Source organism: Oenanthe melanoleuca, chromosome 6, assembly GCF_029582105.1.
Source record: "Oenanthe melanoleuca isolate GR-GAL-2019-014 chromosome 6, OMel1.0, whole genome shotgun sequence".
Lineage (NCBI taxonomy): Eukaryota > Metazoa > Chordata > Aves > Passeriformes > Muscicapidae > Oenanthe > Oenanthe melanoleuca.
Window position 1 is genome coordinate 20,972,669 of NC_079340.1, and position 19,553 is coordinate 20,992,221.

At 39.7% G+C, this 19,553-nt stretch overlaps 1 protein-coding gene across 1 annotated transcript in view; it reads right to left on the minus strand.

The window, feature by feature from the left end:
• LOC130254936 (adhesion G protein-coupled receptor A3-like) overlaps nucleotides 1-9,662 on the minus strand; it is a 256,225-nt gene extending 246,563 nt beyond the window's left edge. Inside the window, exon 1 of the mRNA XM_056495074.1 lies at nucleotides 9,359-9,662. Within this exon, the coding sequence (XP_056351049.1) occupies nucleotides 9,359-9,579 (221 nt within the window). The 5' untranslated portion in view covers nucleotides 9,580-9,662. The remainder of the gene's footprint in view (nucleotides 1-9,358) is intronic.
• Nucleotides 9,663-19,553: the final 9,891 nt, after the last annotated feature.

The following is a 19,553-nucleotide window of genomic DNA, read 5'->3' on the forward strand; positions in this document are numbered from 1 at the left end:
TGTGACCAGTTTTGCTATTCTCCCTTTACCAGCTTGCTATAGGTGAGATGCTGTGTGACTGCATCAGGGACTCCAGTAAAACAAAACTCTAATGATGAAAATGTTGGTACAACAGAATTCATTAATGCCTTCCCAATAAAAAATCCTTATAATGATAACATAAATTACTGAGATTAACATATTGTTTTCTTCAATGGAGAGCAGGTTTTCATTTATGCATTTTGACTTCTTCCTTTCCTGCATGCCCTGTGTAGTATGGATAAAAAAATGTGTCTTTTCCAAAATTAGCATATACTTGTCAACTGTTACCTCAGATGACAAAGAGCCATATTTCTCAGCCATAGCAGAAAACAGTTCATTAACCTGATCTAATTTAAGATAAAGATTTATGATAATTATGTGAACAATACTAGCTGTGTCACAGAAGAAATTGATACAGCCCCTTAAGTTTAGATTTGCTAATGTAAACTTTAGTTTTTTGGCTCAAGAACTGCATGGAGAGTAACAGCAAACATTAAGATTTCATCTTTTCCACTATAATTATTTGTGTTACACACATTTCAGAGTTTTTCATGGGCAGTTGCAATACTGATTGAATGTTGCCACAAAAGCATAGAGAAAACTGGAAATTAGACTTTTCCCTTCTAAACAATACACAATGCTGAGGATGGAAAACAACTTTGATCATTGTGGCTGCTCCCTCTGATCCTCAGTGGCATGTCTGGAGGGTCAACATAAAATCACTGCTTGACACAACCACATTCAGACCTCTCTCCTCCACTAGCTGCAGTTTTAATGATAAGCTCTAAGGAGGGAGAGTTAGAGATTCAAAAGATTTTTCTCGTTTCTAAGTTGTGTAATAGGATCAACTCCATCTGCCTGGCCCCAATTCAGGCACGGCTGAACTCCAGGACTTAATTCAGATCTCTCCAAGGACCCAGGTCCTCGCTTATTTCAGTTCCACTCAGCCAGCTCAGAGAAGTGTAAAACGAGTCAAGGATCAAAGGTGATGAGGGAAGATGTAATAGAGGGTTTCAGAAAAGCAAAAGAAACTGGGAAGTCATGCAGGACTACAGAGGTGGTGGAGACTGAGCTGAGAGCAGAGCCTGCAGCACACAGCAGGAAAACTGCAGAGGCTGGCACAGACATGGACACAGGAGGGAGATGGGCTCTTCACTCCAGAAATGCACTGGCAGTCTGCAATTCATATAATCAGTGAGCAAAAACAAGATGCACATGAGAAGAAAAAACAGGCAGAAGTATCAACAATAATAGGAGCTATAAAGGAAAGTGGAGAATTGAAAGATTCTGGGAATGTGACAGATGAGACAAAGTAAAGAGGATGGTCCATGGAAGATAAAGAACTAAGTAGTGCAAAGCTCCCCAGATAGGAAACGTGTTAATGTATAAAAATTCATGAGTTAGGAGTTCACAGGACTTGGGAGTGCTGGCAAATTTTATCCCTCAAAATTGATACTACTTGTGTTTTGCTTCTCCCTCTCTCTTAAATGCTTGTACATTTCCTGTTGTGCCAGATTGAGCCAGCCCATTCCATCAGAGAAATCTTTCCTAACACTTCAGTACATTTCCTGTAAAAATTCTATAAAACTTAATCTGGTAATAAAGTTGCTCACAAACAGATTATTATCTCCTTCTACCCCTCCTCTCTCAAAGAAACTGGTACCATGCACATTAATTTCTAATGCAAATATAAAAATAAATGTTGCCAGGGAACTACAAAATACAATAATGTTATGTTCAATGCTTCCATTATGTTTTTCTTCACATTTTCCAGGGTTGATTTTGTTATGATTAGTTTTAACCTTATTTTCTACTCTACAATGCAGTCTGTTCTTTTCTCAAATCACAGTACACATAAAACCTTTACCCTTGCAATTAATCCTTTTGATTATAAAACATGAGTTCTCTGGGACAGACAATCTCATAACATAAAGAGAAAGGTTTTATGAAGAGACATCATCCTGATTGCTATTAATTCTTCAATAAACAAGGAGAATCATAAATGTTCATAATTTAGAGACCTTGGTTTACCAGGTTACTTGAAATCCATAATGATACCTTAATAACACAGAAAATCCATTAGAGCTCACTGTGTGTTGTAGCAAGCCTACAGTAGAAATGCTGAAAACACAGGCCAGTGTCCTTCTATCCTCATGGGTTTTGATGAATAGCCACTCAGCAAAGGCAAGCTTAACATAAAAGTTTAATAGAATTTGCTTACTTTGGCACAGCTATCAGCAAATCCAGATTCTTTATGATCTAAGAACCAACCTCAGGTTTTTGCAAAGTCTTGCAGGTCTGTGAGCATGACACCTACAAACCCCTGTGTGCTTGTGTTACTGGCAGAACTATTTATGCATTTGACAAACTGCTGTTCAGATAAGATGATATCCAACAAAGTACAGAAAAGAAACTGTCAACAACTCTGCAAGACTGTAGCAGAAATTGCAAAGGCAGAGCTTTCAAGACTAACCATACCTTCAGAATAGTCTCAAATCAGTCCCAGGCATGAAAAGACAGTTGGAACTGATTTTAAGAGAAGGGTGAAAAATGGCATGTTGCCACAAGAATAAGAACAAAGCCTAAACTGTGTTCCCTGTATTACATAATTGCTAATGTAGACAAAAAAATGTTAATATCATAGATAATACAGAGGTTTCAGCCAAATTATATTTGACAAGTCGAGAACTAGACAGCAAACTTGTAACTGATAAAAAATAATCACAGTTGACTGGATAAGTAAATACCCAACCTTTTCATGGCTTTTCATGCTAAAAAAATATTACTATGGATATTCCATTGAAACACAGAAAGGGAGGAAGTTAAAATCAACAGGCTATTTTTCCCACAAAAAATGTAAGTCAAATGGCATAAATAGCAAGTCTTGAAAACATGCATCAGTATTACTGAGTAGTGAAAACCAAGCTGGCAAAAGCCCTGGCTCTCAGATGTGCATGAGCAAAGGGTGTAAGGTGCAGAAACACAAATGTGTGTTTCCTATTGGCTGCCAGAGCAGAAGTTCTGCCTTGGTTCTGTCCTTTGACTTTCAGATTTATGCCAGCTCTATATTATAAAACCAAGGCAAAAGACATCAGTGAGGAAAGTAGGGATGGATAAGCTGGAACATGGCTGAATCCCATAAGAGCAAAATCTGTGATGACAGAGGGTCTCAAACAGGGAGAAACTTTGCACAAAAACATAGCTTTTCTTTGGCTATTTCTGCCCAGAAAGTTTCTGGGTCTGTTTTAACAGCAAAGTAATAAATGGGCTTCTAGAATCAGAGAGGTTAATGTGATTCTGTTGTTGTAAAGCATCTAACATTTAAATATTTCTGATTTTAAAACACTGAGGATGCAGAAAAAGGACTACATATATAAAATATTAAATTTTTTGAGTTTCTTGTCAATAACACTGTTTGGACCCCTTTTTTCTGGGCTTTGCCCCTTCACCTCTCTCCTAACCACTGCACCACTCCCTACTCTTCACCTCACCTCCTATTTTATTACACTGTCCGGATATTTAGAAGGGGACAAGGAAAGAAAAATATACTTTGAGAAATGTTCCAAAATGCCTTAAAAAAAAAAAAAAACTCATCACATTTTCAAATCTTTTAAGAACAATCCATTTTAAGGGATGACAGAGTACTTTGGTCCCAAGGGCCAGCAACTCATGCAGCTTCATTTAAAGGCAGATCCCATATACATAAATCACCTTCTCCCTGGAACCAACTCACTGCAAGAGATGCAAATACATACACTTCAGAAACTAATTTCTGTTGCACATATCTTTAGATTGATAAAATTTAACAGATTTTATGAATATTAGGCCAACATACCAAAAAAAAAAAAAAAAAAATTACAAGAGAGCCAACAAGATATACTAAATCTCTTCTTGTTTAAGGCAAACAAGGTCAGTAGCCAGACAACTGACAAATTACACTGTATCATAAAACCCCAGCTTCATTTAGGGCTTCTCAACAGGTATCAGATCACATAGATTTATATGATAAAACTCTCCACATGCAACTCTTTCCCCTGGCTATCCTCACCAGTTTATTTTTACCTCTGGAATGAAACAAAGTGAAAGATCACAATACTGCAAATTTCCTACTATGCAATGAAAATGGGACTTGATTTCTACATTAAATTTCCAAATTAATGAACTGTTCAACACTGTGAAGTAATTGTATCTGTTTCCAGATATTCTTATCCCATTCTCTTACACAAACTGCTTTCCTCAAAAAAGTTACACTTGAGGATGTAAAAGCACCAGGACAATATATGGCACTGTTTTAACTCATGGTCTTTCTTTACAGTTTAATAATAATAGAGAAAGAAACTTCAGGGTGACTCATATACCTTTAAAAAGTTATGGTATGTGCTAACTCTTAAACTAGCATTTATTTTATTTTAAACATTATTTGCTATGAGTTCTACTTTCCATAGCAGAATTTTTTTCACACTCTTCTTGGGTTACAATTTCCAATAATGCCAATGCATTGGTTTCATCCAAAAAAGTCATCATTTGGAAGTGGTCCCACTACTAGTACTTTTCAGGTGTAGGTATATCCTTGTAAGAAAAAAAACAAACAAAAAAAATGTTGTGGTCACACTAAATGAATACATAACATGCATTATCAAGGAAGATCAGACTAATATTTGAGTAGTATTTGAAGACTTTTTACCACTAGAACCTTTATCTTCTCTATACTTTGTTCTCCCCAGCCATTTGTCCCAGTCCTTCCAAGTCTTTGGTGTATTTTATGTAGGCTTCCCTATTAGGAGTTTCTTCCACAAACTGTTTTTTTTTCTTTTTCTTTATTTAAGAGTTTCAGAGAAAGCATGTATAAATATGTATACACATATAAATAATGGAGCAGGAAACCTGCTTCTTATTCTTTTTTTCCTGCCACTTTGAGTGAACACAGTAAGTTAACCAAGGTAAAAAAGTTTGCAAAAACCTTTGTAACGAGAATCACCCCACATTCTTTAATAATGCTCTATTTACAAATTACCAATGCTAGGTCTATGTTAAGTCCCAAATCAATAAAGAAGAATATGTGAGTTTTAAGACATGGAAATAAAACTACTGAATAACATTTTTTGTTCAGTCTTTCTTCAACTCTTTGTTTGCTTTGGCTAGCTGAAACGCTGAACTCTTTGGGACATAACATTTTTGTGATCTATTTTTAAAACAAGACGCTTATATCAAATAAACCACATTGATACATCCTAAACTGAATGCAGGCGTGTAAAGGACCAGACCAGACACGAAAAAAGCAGAGTAATATAATAACTCTGAAGAAATTCCAGTGGACATGATATAAATGAATGTGACATAAAAGTAATTTACGGACAGAGAAAAGTGGGGCAATGCTGCTTTCAGAAGACTATTTAATGTTTGTGAAGTGCTTTGAAGATGAATACCTTCCATAGGTATTATGGCTATGGATTACCATTGGAGCCATGCAGCCTTACTCTGAAATTGAGAATTTGAGGAATTTGAGGCAATCTCCAATTCAAAGTCAGAAGAAAGCCTTAGACATAAAAAGTTGAAGAATCCTATATGATAAAGAATTTATATAAGCCATACACTATCATAAATTTTCTTCATTTCTATTATGACAGTTTAAAATTGTACCTTTCAATAGGTGTATCTGCAGGTAAAATTTGTAAAAATATCAATCATTGGAGATACCTTAGACTTTCTTTTGAATTGACAGAGGGGAAAAAAAAAGTGATGCTACTACCAGAAACTAATGGCATTTATAACTTCAAGGTATATTCTGCCCAGTGATATCAAGACACATATTGAACTGAGAACTTCCAAGATTAAAAGTATAAAGTTTTTAACACCACTTGACATAAAAGAAAAAAGTATGTAAGTAACCTTCCAATAAACTGTCCAGTAGAGAATCCAATCTGCTAATTCCTGAAATTTCTAACTGTAGAAGTTTCACATTGTAAAAAGCAGCAAAACAGCTTCTCCACACAGCCCAAATTACAGCAACTCAGTCAAAAAGTTTATGACTAATTTCTCTGTCAACATAGAAGATTGCAAACAGTCTTATTCCCTAGATTTACATTTTAACAACCTAATCACACTGATGAAAAACAAAAAAGTAAAATACTGGTTTCATACAAGAATTCCCATGTATTCAACCACAGAGCCTAAAATGAGAAAACTGCATTATCCTGAAGTGATATGACTCTTCCTTGTTGGCTCTACACTTCAATGCCTACTGAGAGTGAAATGGTGAGAGCAGATCCCATAAATTAGTGATTCAACAGCTGTATTCTTCATGGGGAAAAAAAAAAAAAAAAGGTAATTCTCCTTCTCCACCCCATCCCTAAATACAAGGGACGTTGCAAATCCATAAGGACTACAATCCCTTTTAACAAGATATGTGCAAATACTCTGTGCAGCTACAGCTAAGTTTTTTCTTTTGATCCACATCAAGCACATGAATTCTGTTTCCAAAGCAGCAAAATACTAAAGACAGTGAAACAGAGTCCAGAACAAGGTGGAGTTTTTTGTTTTGGGTTTAATATAAAATAAAGAGGAGAGAATAGGTGCTTTATCAGTTTATATTTTGATTTTATTTCTAAATATCATCAGGATATTTTATCATCAGGAGCATTCAAGCAGTACTGAATAGCTCTAGTGTTCAAATTATTTCAAAGAAACTCTGCAGACTTTCCCACCTCATAAGCTGGAAATAATTGGTCAAAACATGTCAAGAATAAGCATTTTTTCAGTGACTTCACTCTAGTTTGCAGTCACTGTATGACTTTGTCAGAAGGATTTCTAGTAGCAATAGTTCAGTCCATATATACCATAGAGCCTAAACTATCAAACTCAGACAAGGCCCACAGTCACTTAGGTGAAAGAACCTAAGCTACCAAACTCAAACTTCAATTAAGCTACCAAATCATAACCTCTAAATTTGCTGATAAGTAACAATACTGAGCATGTAAATGAGATGTTATACATCTACAGCTTCATCTCTTAATGGCTTAAGAGATAAAGCAGAGGCAATTCTCTTCCATCTCTGCAGAGCAGTTGCCAGAGTTTGGCTTCAATCTTGCCTTCCAAAAGATCACAGCACTAGGGAACCAGCATCCCTATATAATGAATAATCTGCCCCAAACCCCCCAAAATGTTTATTACATTGTTTCATTACAGAGTTATTGCATCTGAACATATATTCTTTTATTCACCTCTATATTTCTTAATTATTAAAGCAATCCAAAAGGTTATGTTCCATATGTTAAAGCTCTCTTTCTCTCTGTGGGCCCATAAAACTGAATGGAAGCAGGCAGCATCTACCACAATATTCTCTTTTGCCTGCACCTCCTATGCAGCTACAAAACCAAAAGTAAGAGTGATAATATTTGAGCTCATTATCATTATTTTCTACAGCTGGCCAAATCTCACAAGTGTAACTTAATTCATAAAAACCAGTTTCACCTGGAAAACCTTTGACATTCAATCAAATTGTCACCCGTATGTTCCAGCTACTGAAAACTACTAACGCATATTTTAATTTTTTTCCTTTTTACCTTCAATATTTAGCCTTAAATTTACTTCTGGGAAAGAAAAACAAAAGGAAGAAGCCCTTCTCAAAAATGAGAAGAGAGAATGTAAGAGGAAAAGGGATAAGTTTATGTGATACATGGTACTTACTATACTTGTCCATGTGAAGTACAAAAAACCCAAAAAAAACAGTATCTTTTATATCAGCTAGGGCCAACTGATTAGCTCTCAGGTCAAGAGGTAGCAGCAATTAAGTTTCAAAAAACTAGCACAAAACTCTAATAGTTTTGAGCAAGAGTTACCTGAAATGAACGTGTTTAGGGTGACAGGATCAAGTTTGCTACTGGTGCCTTAAATCATATGTACAAGCGAGAAAATCCTCCCACCCACCACTTCAAACACACCACCTCGCCTGTTCATCCTTTCTCACTTCTGTTTCCAATTCAGTTTCTTTTCACTGCAGTGAACACAGACTTCTGTTGATCTCATGGTCAGCTGGATTCATTGACTGGTACTTACCTCAGCAAAAGTTTCTTAAAAACCTAAATAAGACCCCGCGAAACAACGTTTAAGAGGAAAAACCTCTGCAGACATGCTGAGTGTGAGAGTTTCTACAGCTCTTTAACCAAGAGGAAAAAGTAGTTCCTGTGTCCCCAAGACGTTGACATTTTATAATTCTGGCGAGTACCACCTCTGACTATACAGCCAGTTATACAAACCACAGAAGCAGCACTGGATTTATCACTGAGGTTAAAACTTATGTTGGTAAGTAATGCAATGCTCTAAAGTAGTCTATTAAAATTTAGGAGGAAGTGCAATTCTTGTATCTTGTATAGAAGCAGAAGTTTCCTAAATAAATAATCAGCATACAGATAATCAGCATCAAGTCACTCAACAGTTATAGGAAAAACTGAACTGGAGCATACACAGCACATCTGTACATTTAAAGCACAAGCTCCCCATATGTTATAAATTACTGTCTTTACCCAGTTGCCTCCTGAAAGTGTTGACTAAAAGAAAATGCGCTGAACAGTGGAGATGTTCATAGCAGGAATTGTCAACAGAACTAAATTCAACAGTAAAGGATCTGTTGATATGTGTGTGATCCAAAGGGTAAATGTCACAGAGCTATTACTGCATTACAGGGACATTGCTTTCAGCTGTACTTGAGGATGCAATCACAGAAGTTGTACTACCTTACAACAACACACTATTTATTCAAGTTTAGCCATATGCAACAGGCAACAAAGTATCATAACCGGATTCCTAGCTTAAAAAAACAACCCAAAAACCCGAACATATCCCGAGTCATTTTAAATTACCAGACAACTCTGAACGATACTGGAGATTTAGGAGTTTCATGCGGTTGTACAGAAACTCATCTTAAAAAGGGAGACATCAAATTCCAAACTTTATTTAGAGAAGGCGAGAGAGAAAGGGAAAGTTAATGGCACAGCACTCCAGCAGGCAGTTCAGCACTGGCGATACCATTCATTCGCTGCCCGTCCCGCTGCCGGCGGAGAGGCGCAACCAGAGAGCTCCATCACCAGCTCTGCTGCCACTGACATCCCCCGAACCGCCTCCCGCAGCAGCGTGCAGTTTACACCAGGGAAAGCCCAGCTCGCCAGCAGGGGTTTCCCAACACAGCACCAAAAAAAAAGCGAAAAGCGAAGCAGCCCCAAAGTCTCTCCGAGTTTGCAGAAGCAGGGTCAGGGCTGCGGAGCCGGGTCCCGCGGAGCCCCCGCGCCCCTCGCAGCCCCTGCCCGCGCCAGGTGCGCGCCGCCCGCCCGTACTCACTCACAGGGACACGGTGCGGTTGGGCAGCACGGCGGGCTGCAAAGTTTCCACCAAGTCTCCGCCGGTGCACACCACTTTGATGCGGAGGGCCGGGCGGCCGGGCCCCTTGGCGCGCTCGGCGGCGCAGAGGCAGCGGTCCACGATGAGGTCGGGGCAGTTCCTGCTGCCCCCGCAGAGCCCCAGCGCGGCGGCCAGCAGGCAGAGGCGGGGGCACAGCCCGCGCATGCTGAGCCAGCGAGCGGGAGCCGCCGGCAGCCGCGCCGCGCATGGCACGCGTCCGTCCGCGCCGCTCCGCGGGCCCTCCACGCCTCCCACCCCGCCCCGCCTCTCGCTGCGGCCGGCTCCGCTCGCAGGGACCCCCCCTTCCCTTCCTCCTCCTCCTCCTCCCTTCTCCGAGGAGCCGCCGCTCCTTTCCTGCCGCAGCCCGTGCAGCCGCGGCGCTGGGCGGACCCGCGGCGCTCGGCGGGGCCCCCCTCCGTCTGTCCGTCCGTCCGTCTGTCTGGCCGTCCCTCCCTCCGCCGCTCACCGGGCGCGCCCCCCCCGGCTCCGGCAGCCGCACCCCGGAGCGCCCGGAGCGCCGCTCCCTGCGCTGTCTCCGCTCCCTGCGCTGCCTCTGCTCCCTGCGCTCCCTGCGCTGCTCCCTGTGCTACCTGCGCTGCCTCTGCTCCCTGCGCTGCCTCTGCTCCCTGCGCTGCTCCCTGTGCTACCTGCGCTGCCTCTGCTCCCTGCGCTGCCTCTGCTCCCTGCGCTGCTCCCTGTGCTACCTGCGCTGCCTCTGCTCCCTGCGCTCACTGCGCTCCCTGCGCTGCTCCCTGTGCTACCTGCGCTACCTCTGCTCCCTGTGCTACCTGCGCTCCCTGCGCTGCTCCCTGCCCTACCTGCGCTCCCTGCCCTACCTGCGCTCCCTCCTCTACCTCCGCTCCTTGCTCTCCCTGCGCTCCTTCCTCTACCTGCGCTCCCTCCGCTCCCTCCTCTGCCTGCGCTCCCCGCGCTCCCTGCCCGGCGCTCGCTGCCCGCTCCGCGCTCCGGGGACACCGGACAGATGCGCCAAGGACGCGCCGCGGACCCAAGAGGCGCAACCAACCCAAGCATGGGGCAGGAAATCGGCAGCTGGAAAAATTGTGTGGGTCGGGAATCTGGTTTTGAAATAGCCACCTTTGCCAGCGCTCTTGAGAAGCACTTTTGTGCGTCGAGTGGTGTTTGCATCTATGGCTGTGCCCGGGACATGGGCGAGGGTCAGTGCGGACCAAGAGACGGGACAGTCCAGCCGCTGCCACCGGGAAGGGCCCATGCAGTTAGCTGACTCCAGACATCTCAGATAATGCTGTGAACATGACCCAAAGCAAAGGTTTGGGCAGTAGTCAAAGACACTTCATCATCCAGGTCAACGAGCACGTTCTACTTGTATTTCTCTGTCATTTATGGTACTCGGTGGCTTTGGGGCACTCTCAGTAGTATTTTGTGACCTGACTACTAACTTCCAGGGTAGATTTTCAGCATCAACTTCAAGCTACCCTGTTGGGGTTTTTTTGCTGGAAGTGAACAAAAAAAAATCCACATTGTAACAGCAACTCCATTTTTAATGGCCTTTTAGTAAAAGAGCAGGTTCCTTGCCTTCACTTACTGGATGGAGGCTCACAACACACATTTTCATTGCAGGATCTAGGCCAAAGTTAGTAATAGTCTGCCATAGCTATAAAGCTATTTTAAGAAATTACTTGGGTTTTATAAAATAATATTGTATTATAGCCCCTTAGGGAAGATTTGTCTTGCACATTTACAGTGCCCGTTATCACTGTGTTCTAATACCTAATTGGAGCCTTTAGGCACTATAGGACTAATAAGTGACAGGGGGGTAGTGCCCTTGTGAAATTCAAGGCTAACAGGAAATTTTTCAGGAACAATCTTTTTCTGCACAGTTGTTGATTTAAAGAATCATAAATATTACAACCTCTGCTCTTTTATTTTTAAAAGCAAAGTTGTGTAAGGCTTACTGGCAGGCAGCAAAATGGATTGTATTTCATGAGACCACTCAACATTGCTATGGTTGCATGGTTATCTATCATAAAGAAACCCAATGTATTTATTGTAAAAATGCTCTTTTAGCTTTGAAAAATTCTGTCTCATCCACAATCTTTTTGAAAGTGCAAGAGAAGAATACGCATTTATTAAGATGGTAGCATAGATTTCGTTCACTGTTAACCTTGCTGAGAAGAAATGGAATTTTTCAGTCAAACTTAGCCCTTAAACATATGCTAGCAGAATTTTAACGTTTTTTCCTGCCTCACTGATACTGAAAGTTTTGGTTTTTTAAAATACTGTTTTATTAGGGAATAAGAAGGTTTGCAATCACATTGAAGCCATCTATCAAATTCTAGGGAAAAAGTGAAGAATGAATTTTTCAAAATATTAGAGGAAAAAATAAGAGGAAACTCCCCTCCAGTTCCTAACATATCTTTTTTCTTGCTTTATTACTCATAAAGACAAAAAGTTCAGCCATCTTCACTTTTCCTCACTGACGTCTACAAATATCAAGAAGGTCAACATTTTATGATGATTTAAAAGCACAGATGATGGTTCCTGCCCTGAGATCTCACAGTCTAAATAATTGCCCAGTCAATTAAAAAAGGACCTGAGCACCTAGAGAGCTCAGTGCTGCTTCAGTTGTCACCAGCCAGCACAGCAGAACATTTAATGCTGGCAGTAGCTAGCCACTTTCACAGACTGTGAAAGATACAACTGCCACCCACTCATGGTGTACAAACAACTCAATTTCCCGTGTCTTGGACAGCTTTACATCCCAGACTCCTTGGTAAGAAGGGAGGAAAGAAACTTGTGGCACTTTGATATGAAAAGCAGAGTGTTTGGGTTCCAAAGTGCCAATTTTAGACAAACTGAGTGCCTACAGCTCAGATACCCTTGGACACCCACAGCAGGTAGCATGGGATAGGTCATGAGCTCCTTAGCTGGGGGTGGTGTGTGCAGAGAGAATTACAAATTTTTTTGTGAGTTCAAAGATGCTTGGAGAATTTAGGTCTCTGTGCTACTAAAATGAACAGAGAAATTTTTCTAATTCATATTTAGAGTTCTACCCTTCAATTTCTCCTAAATCTTTCTAAATCTAGCTCAAAGTTATTGCCCACGTATATTGAAAGGACACACTTTAGGATATCTCTCCTTAAAGTTTTCTCTCTTGGTTTGGTCAGAAATCAAAATGGGATATGTGCTGCTCTACTTTTCCACACAAAGCCAAACAAGGGATCTTCAGAAACACGAGGAGGCCTAAAATGCCAAATTACGATTACACGAAGTTCCTGGCTGACAGAAACAAGACCAGAAATTACTTGAAGCATGAAAAATTTTCTATTTTTAACATTTATTTACATTTAAATTCTTGCTTTAGTTATTTGATTAAATCATAGAACTGAGGGATATATTTTCTTACATGAAGGAAGCAGAAAATTACTCAATGTGCCTATTTTATTTTTATTTCCTACTCTCAAAAGCTTGAAGCTTTTTTAGTCTGTGTATCCACACACCATGATCTTATTACAGTACTTGAGACAAATTTTACCCTGTGTCTAAATGTGTAAGTGTAAAAAAGGAATGTAAATTAATTTAGGAATATAATGCTAAAATAATATTAACCTGAATGAATATGAACAACATAAGAAGGAATCAAAGGTTAAGGATACAGGTGATTCCTTGAACTACAGGTTTACATTTCATTTAGATCGTGCTCCTAAGCACAAACCAGCACCAGCACCTGCTTAACATCACAGGACATTGCACAGCAATTAATTAACAAGAATGTGTTATACAATTATAGGAAATATGGGGAGGTAGAATGTAAATAAGTGAATTTGAATTTTGTCAGGATTTCAAAATTGCATGTTAGTATTGGAACAAAGCCATGGAAACTTGAATAACCACAAACAAGTTTTGGTCATGGCTTTTGTTTCATTTCTTATCCAGAAGTTGGCATTCTATCAGCCCTCTAATTCCTTGAACATTGACTCTTTATTGAGAATAGTAAAACAATGCCTCATTTGCTCCATTTCCTCCATCACCTCAGTATCCAAGCACTTTTATTTCATCATGACTGCATCTCTTGCTACTCGTCACATCAGCATAGCATGAATGTCTGTAATAGAATGCTTTGCAATAGAATGATTTTTAAAAAACCCAAGAAATTATTTGATGTAGGAAAAAGATAGGTAAAGTAACTGAGAAAAAAACAATCCAGAGTGTGTTTCCACTGGGATGCTTGGAATCCTATAAAAAGATATTATTTGAAAGGTGATAGAGGAAAGAAAGACGAATGGATAAAAATATGCAGTACAACATTCATTAAAGGACCCAAGAATTTTTACCTTCACACATAATGAACTAATAATACATCAGCATTAGAGGTGAGATAATGCTGGTCCATACATAGGCTCATGTAAGGCACTGGTGATATCAAAACACAGAGAATAAAACAACAGAAGCAAAGTTGTTCAGGTTTGTTGCCAATCACTGGGATAATTGGATAAAACTGAGTCCAGAAACAGACTCAGCAAAACCATCTTGATGTTATTTAACAGAGTTATCTTTAAAGGAAATGTTGAAATGAGTCATTCAGGACTGGAGTAATTAGGGCAGGGAATCACACTGGGGGAGCAATGCTGTGTTAGAAAGAACTGACAAAACAGGGTTTCCATATCTGCTATTCTGCATCAGCACAATCAGAAACACTTCTGTACTGGTTTTATATTAGGAAATTATAATGTAAGAAACCTTCAAATATCATTGCATTGCTTCCCTACTACTTACATTTCTTCTGCATATTCACATTTGTATGTAACATCTGAAATCAAAAGGGGTTTGAGCACTTCAGTCCTCACAGGGCACCAGGTTTCCAAAAAGTTGCATTGAACTTATTCATTGAAATAAGGAAGTTCTTGAAGTTAGAGACCTCATAAAATAGTGTGGTTTTATTTGCTCTTTGCAGAGACCAGTGTAAAATTCTGATCAAAACTAAGACTATTGCTCTGAAATCATAAATGAATAATAGTAATAAGCTATCAGTGGGGAGTGGAGTAATTATCACAAAAATATCAATAGGGAAATAAATTACATTTGAAAAGTAAAAACTCAAATGTTTGATATTTCTCAGTACTGAGCCAAGTTTTCCTCTAATGACTATTTCAGGGTCATTGCCAAATGATACAAAGTCCCCTTCCCCCAGAAAAATCATATGTACAAGGGAACAGATCAGTGTAAATTTCTGGTGACCACCAGATACAACTCCAGCTGTTGCCAAGTCCCTTCATCTCTTTCAGAGAACATACTGGAATTGTTCAGAAGTACTGTTGATGGCACATATATTTTAATGTTCTAGCCTTCATTTCTTCATGCTGTTTTATTTTCTTGTGCAGTAGCAGGATAACAACACCTTTGAATGGTCAGCCAAAGGAGAAGCAGCTTTTTTTTAAACTTTGCACCTTCTGAGGTCTCACAAGGGGCAAGGTTCAGACTGCAGAACCGAAATGCTTTGCTGCAGAAGTCAGAGCAGGAGGTGCAGGAGGGATGGCAGCTGCCTTCTGTCCCACAGAGCCAGGCACCCATTCCTGCAGGAATGCAGGGCTTTCAGGAGAGCCACGCTCTGTCTCTCTCACGTGGTTCCAAGATACACTGGGAGGACATATTTTTGGATGTTGATGTACACATGCCAGTGCCTCTCAGTGTTTTTTATTCCTAAGACACATGAGAATTCTGACTAATTTAGCAGCATGCCTTGCATCAGAGAAAAAAGGAGAGAAAAAAGGAAAATGTAGCATCCTGAAAAAAGACTACATTTTAGGGAGAGAGATATTTCAAGTTTTGCTTTCCTGTCATAGAAAAATATTTTTACTCTCTGTCATCTCCCTGCATTAAGAAGGTCAAATGAGTCTTTTTCACACCTTCCTGAATTATGAAGATCTCTCAAGACCCTCCTTTTTGATTCTAGAGGTGTCAGATTAGTCACTCTCTTCATTGCAGACAAGACAAAATGGTGAGTGGATATTCTAAAGTCAGAAGATGGCAAGGGTCAGACAAAAACAGCAAAAGCAACATGACAGAGGGGTTAGAACTAAAGGATGCTTAAACCCCTTCCAACCCTAACCCTTCTATGATTGTATGATTCTGTAATTAATGGACTTCAAATACACTTTATAGTAGTCATTAATGGAGTTTAGGGCTGTAACATGGTCAGATAACATCAGGATGATTTCTGTCTGACAGAAGCCCTGGACACCACCAGGTCCAAGTTCCAAATTAAAACAACTTCAAAAGTATATTGGGTTGCCCAGGGCTTTTCCAGTGGTATTTTGAATCCCTGCACTGAAGAGGGTTTCCCTTTAGTTTTGCCATCCTTGTGCAAAGGACTGTTTTTTCCTTTGCTCTTAGAATAATTTCCCTTGCTGCAGATTGTATCTGTTCCCTCTTCTTCTTTTGCTGTGTACCTCTGAAAAAAAGTTTATCTTTGTCATCTGCTCTTCAGCTACTCATGAGATAATTGAGGACAGCATAAAGATCCTCCCTTTGCCTCTTCCTCTCCAGGCAGAACAAACCCTGCTCTCTCCTTTATCAGTCAGGTGCTGCAGCCCCCCAGCAACCTTACTGATGCTCCAACAAGATAAAACCAGTTTATCAATGTATTATTCTGCATGACTCTACCATCTTGCGACAATATATGAATGGTACAAAATAAAAGCAGTTATTGCTTTATCATTTCCCTTATTAATCAACTTAATGGCCAGGATTTCCAGCAAGCTGATGGGTTATGTGCTATCATTTGGGCAGTGAATTAAAAGGACATATTTACCTAGCCCATATCTCATTGCTTGTGAGTTTATTCCCTTGTAGCCAAAAAAAAAAAAAAAAAAAAAAAAAAAAAGGAAAATAGTGATTAATAATCTGAAAGGCAAGGATTAAAATAATAATCTCCTTATACAATAAATGCTTAAAAGAGAAAAATGTTGCATCACCTGCTACATTTCACTCCTATCTCTCACTTATGTGGAATCCAATTGGAATGCCAGCAGTAGCCTGAGAGAGAAGGTTCTATGAATAGCTAGTGATACTAGTTGCTTACTAACTTATATTTAAATGGCCAATTGAAGAGACAGGGGAAAAAATTCCAAATACTAAATGAGAACTTTTTTCATACATGAACACTGATTTAAAAAATAAACTATACTGAGGCTTGAACTAATTTTGTAGAGGATGTAAGTGAAGTCATATTTTGCAGCCAAGATAGGAAGTACATTGGTAGAAATACTAACATGAAGAGCCAACAAATTCAATTATCACTAACAGCTGTGCAACATTCTGCTAATATCAATAATCCTGCAGTTCAGATAAATTCCAGCACACTTCCATAATTTTCCTGAATTCCTGCTGTAAAAACAAATTTCTGTCCCTGTTACCTTACAAGCAGAAAGTTGCATCTATTATTTTCTGTCCCCTTATTCCCACTTTAATTTCATTTCCCACTTCAAACCACTTGAAACTCTGTCATTAACTATTATGTATTGTTTCCTTAAAAATCCTTTAGAGAGCTCATGTCTTCCTCTAACTTAAAAATGTTTTAGAAACTGATCTTCTCTTCTGCCAGGTAGGTGCCTTCTTCCCTCTGTTTCCCATGTCTTTAGATTTACCAGTAATTCTGGACTTTGCTTTTATATTTGCATTCTTAGTGGCCACTGTGTTTTCTAAGACATCATGCCTGTTTTTGTCATGTGTCTTGGTACTTCTGGAAAGAAAAACCTTCAGTGTTAAATTGAAGTGCTATTTTATAAAAGTACCATATACAGCAACAGCAGCAAATGTCAATAAGGAAAACATTTACAAGTAGTAGAATTACAGGGAAAAAAAAAACAACCAAAAAGTAGAGGTATTAAGAGTAGCAGAAATAATTCAAGAAAATATTAGTGCTTTTAAACCACCTACTTCTTAATCTTATGGTATCAGGCCTGAAAGCAGAGAATTTAGCTGCTTCCTTAAAACTCAGAAATTCCAATGTCCAAAAAGCCTATTGTGAAAACAATGATTTTAAAAATTCTTTTAAAACTATTATTCTTTATGCTTTTTTTTTTTTTTTTTTTTTTTTTTTTTTTTTTTTTTTTTTTTTTTGGCAATGTGTACTGTTTTCCCAGTCTTTCCCAACCTCCTCTCTTAAGATGGAAGCACAATTGGAATACTGAATCCCACTCCAGAATGGCAGCGACTGGTGTGTGCACAGCATTAATTGAGTTGGAAGGCATTCCTTACCAGATGGATATGGATTTTTGTGAATGCATAATGGCCCTTTAAGAAGCTTAAGAGAAAAGTATGAAACCTTTTACAAGCAGCATTCCAAAGCAGGACTGCCAAAAGCAAGTGCACATAAATAGCTCTGATAATTGGAGCTGTGCTCCTGCTCTCAGCGCTGCAGCAGAGCAGGGCTGCTGCCCACACACCAGGGCTGCATCAGCCACCTGAAGCTGCCCTCACCTCCTACCAAATACCACAATCTTGGGGCTGTCCTCTGGGCCAGAGCCTCAGCATTTGTTGGTCACCAAAGGTGATTTCCCACTTTCCAGGCACCAGCAGGTTTTTGGATCCTGCATTGTTTAAAAGCAGCTGCAGGTTGGTGCAAAGACCTGGCCCCACCAGGAACACATCCTGGCACAGCAAGCCCTGTCCCCAAATCAAAACAAGGAGGAAGATGACATTAAATCCATCACAACAGAGGCAACTCAAGGAACAGACACTTAAATTTTACATTCTTCAGATTCTATGTTGCAGTGGCAGTTTTGATCAGACTCTGGTGAAGAGCCATCTACATAATATTATTCATTATCTATTTTCTTTATCTACATTTTAAAAAACGTGTATGGCATATGTTTCTCATCCTAACTATGACTTTTGTTTATTTATAGTTTTAAAACCTCTGACTACTGCCAGACACTATGAAAAATAAACATTTTAATTGTTTTCATGTCTTATCCTCCCCTCCCCTTTCCACCCAAATCTGACAGGATGAAACATTGTTTTTGCTTGGGATATAGCTGCTTCTGCTGCAACAAGAAAGAGGACTAGAAGGAAGTTGTATACATATTATTAGAATAGTTTTATATTCAACAGTCTGGAAACAAAGCAAGTGCAATCTCCCAGCCCTCTTCAAGATAAATCTCCCCATTCCCAGGCTCTGCCTTCAGCTGAGGGTGCAGAAATGAGAACTGAATTGCCCTTCTGCCTTTAGCTCAGCCAAACTTAGCTCTTTCTTCCCAGCAGCACAGCAGCAATGCAAGAGACCATCTTCATTTCCCATGAAAACAAATAGCTCAGTGAAGGTGGGGCTTTGTTTCCACAGGCTTCTGCATCGAAAATTAATTGCTTTAACAACTTTTAGCTTTGTGAGTTTGTTTGCTTTTTGCCATTTGTGGTTTTGTTTGTTTTGATTTGGGGTTTTATTTTTGCACAGGTTTAAGTATTTAATTACAGACCTAGTGCAAAAGGGTACAAAATACCAGGGAAAAGTTAGACCACAACTTTTCCCAGTCTGTCTGATCAGCTGGCTTTTGTGCTCAATTACACAGTTCTATCTTTTCTTTTTTGGGGGTACAAAGCCATGTCCAGGGAACCTCCTTGGCACCATGGATTTTACTGCATGAAGTAACCACTTTAACAGCATTGCAGAGCCTAAATCTCTTATGAAATATGCTGGGAGAAAGGACAGAAACATAATAATTAAAGGTGCTTCTAACCCTCCTGCAGTATTAGCTGCAATTCCTGCTGTACATACCAGAAGAAAGTTCTTTTTTTGATGCCTGATCCTTTTCTGGAGTGTTCTCCTTTCTCAGTCAACAGCAATGACCAATGTTGGAGAGAAACTGATTCAAGAACTGATTTGGCTGAATCAGTTTCCTAGTTTGAAAAGGGACTATGTGTCACAGTTTTCCTTTATTCCATTTGCCTTTGTTTGAAATTAAATCTCCTTAGGCAAAGCCATTCTGAGCAGGTGTTCCTGGCACAAGGGACCCAAGCAGAGTTGGTGCAGCTTTTGCCAGGCAGGATGGGAGCAGCATCACATCACATAACATGCCCAGAAACTGAAAACAAGGGGCACCAAAGAGCTCTCTCATCTTTGGGGGAAAGGAAAGGGAAAAAAATAAATTTAAAGTACAAAG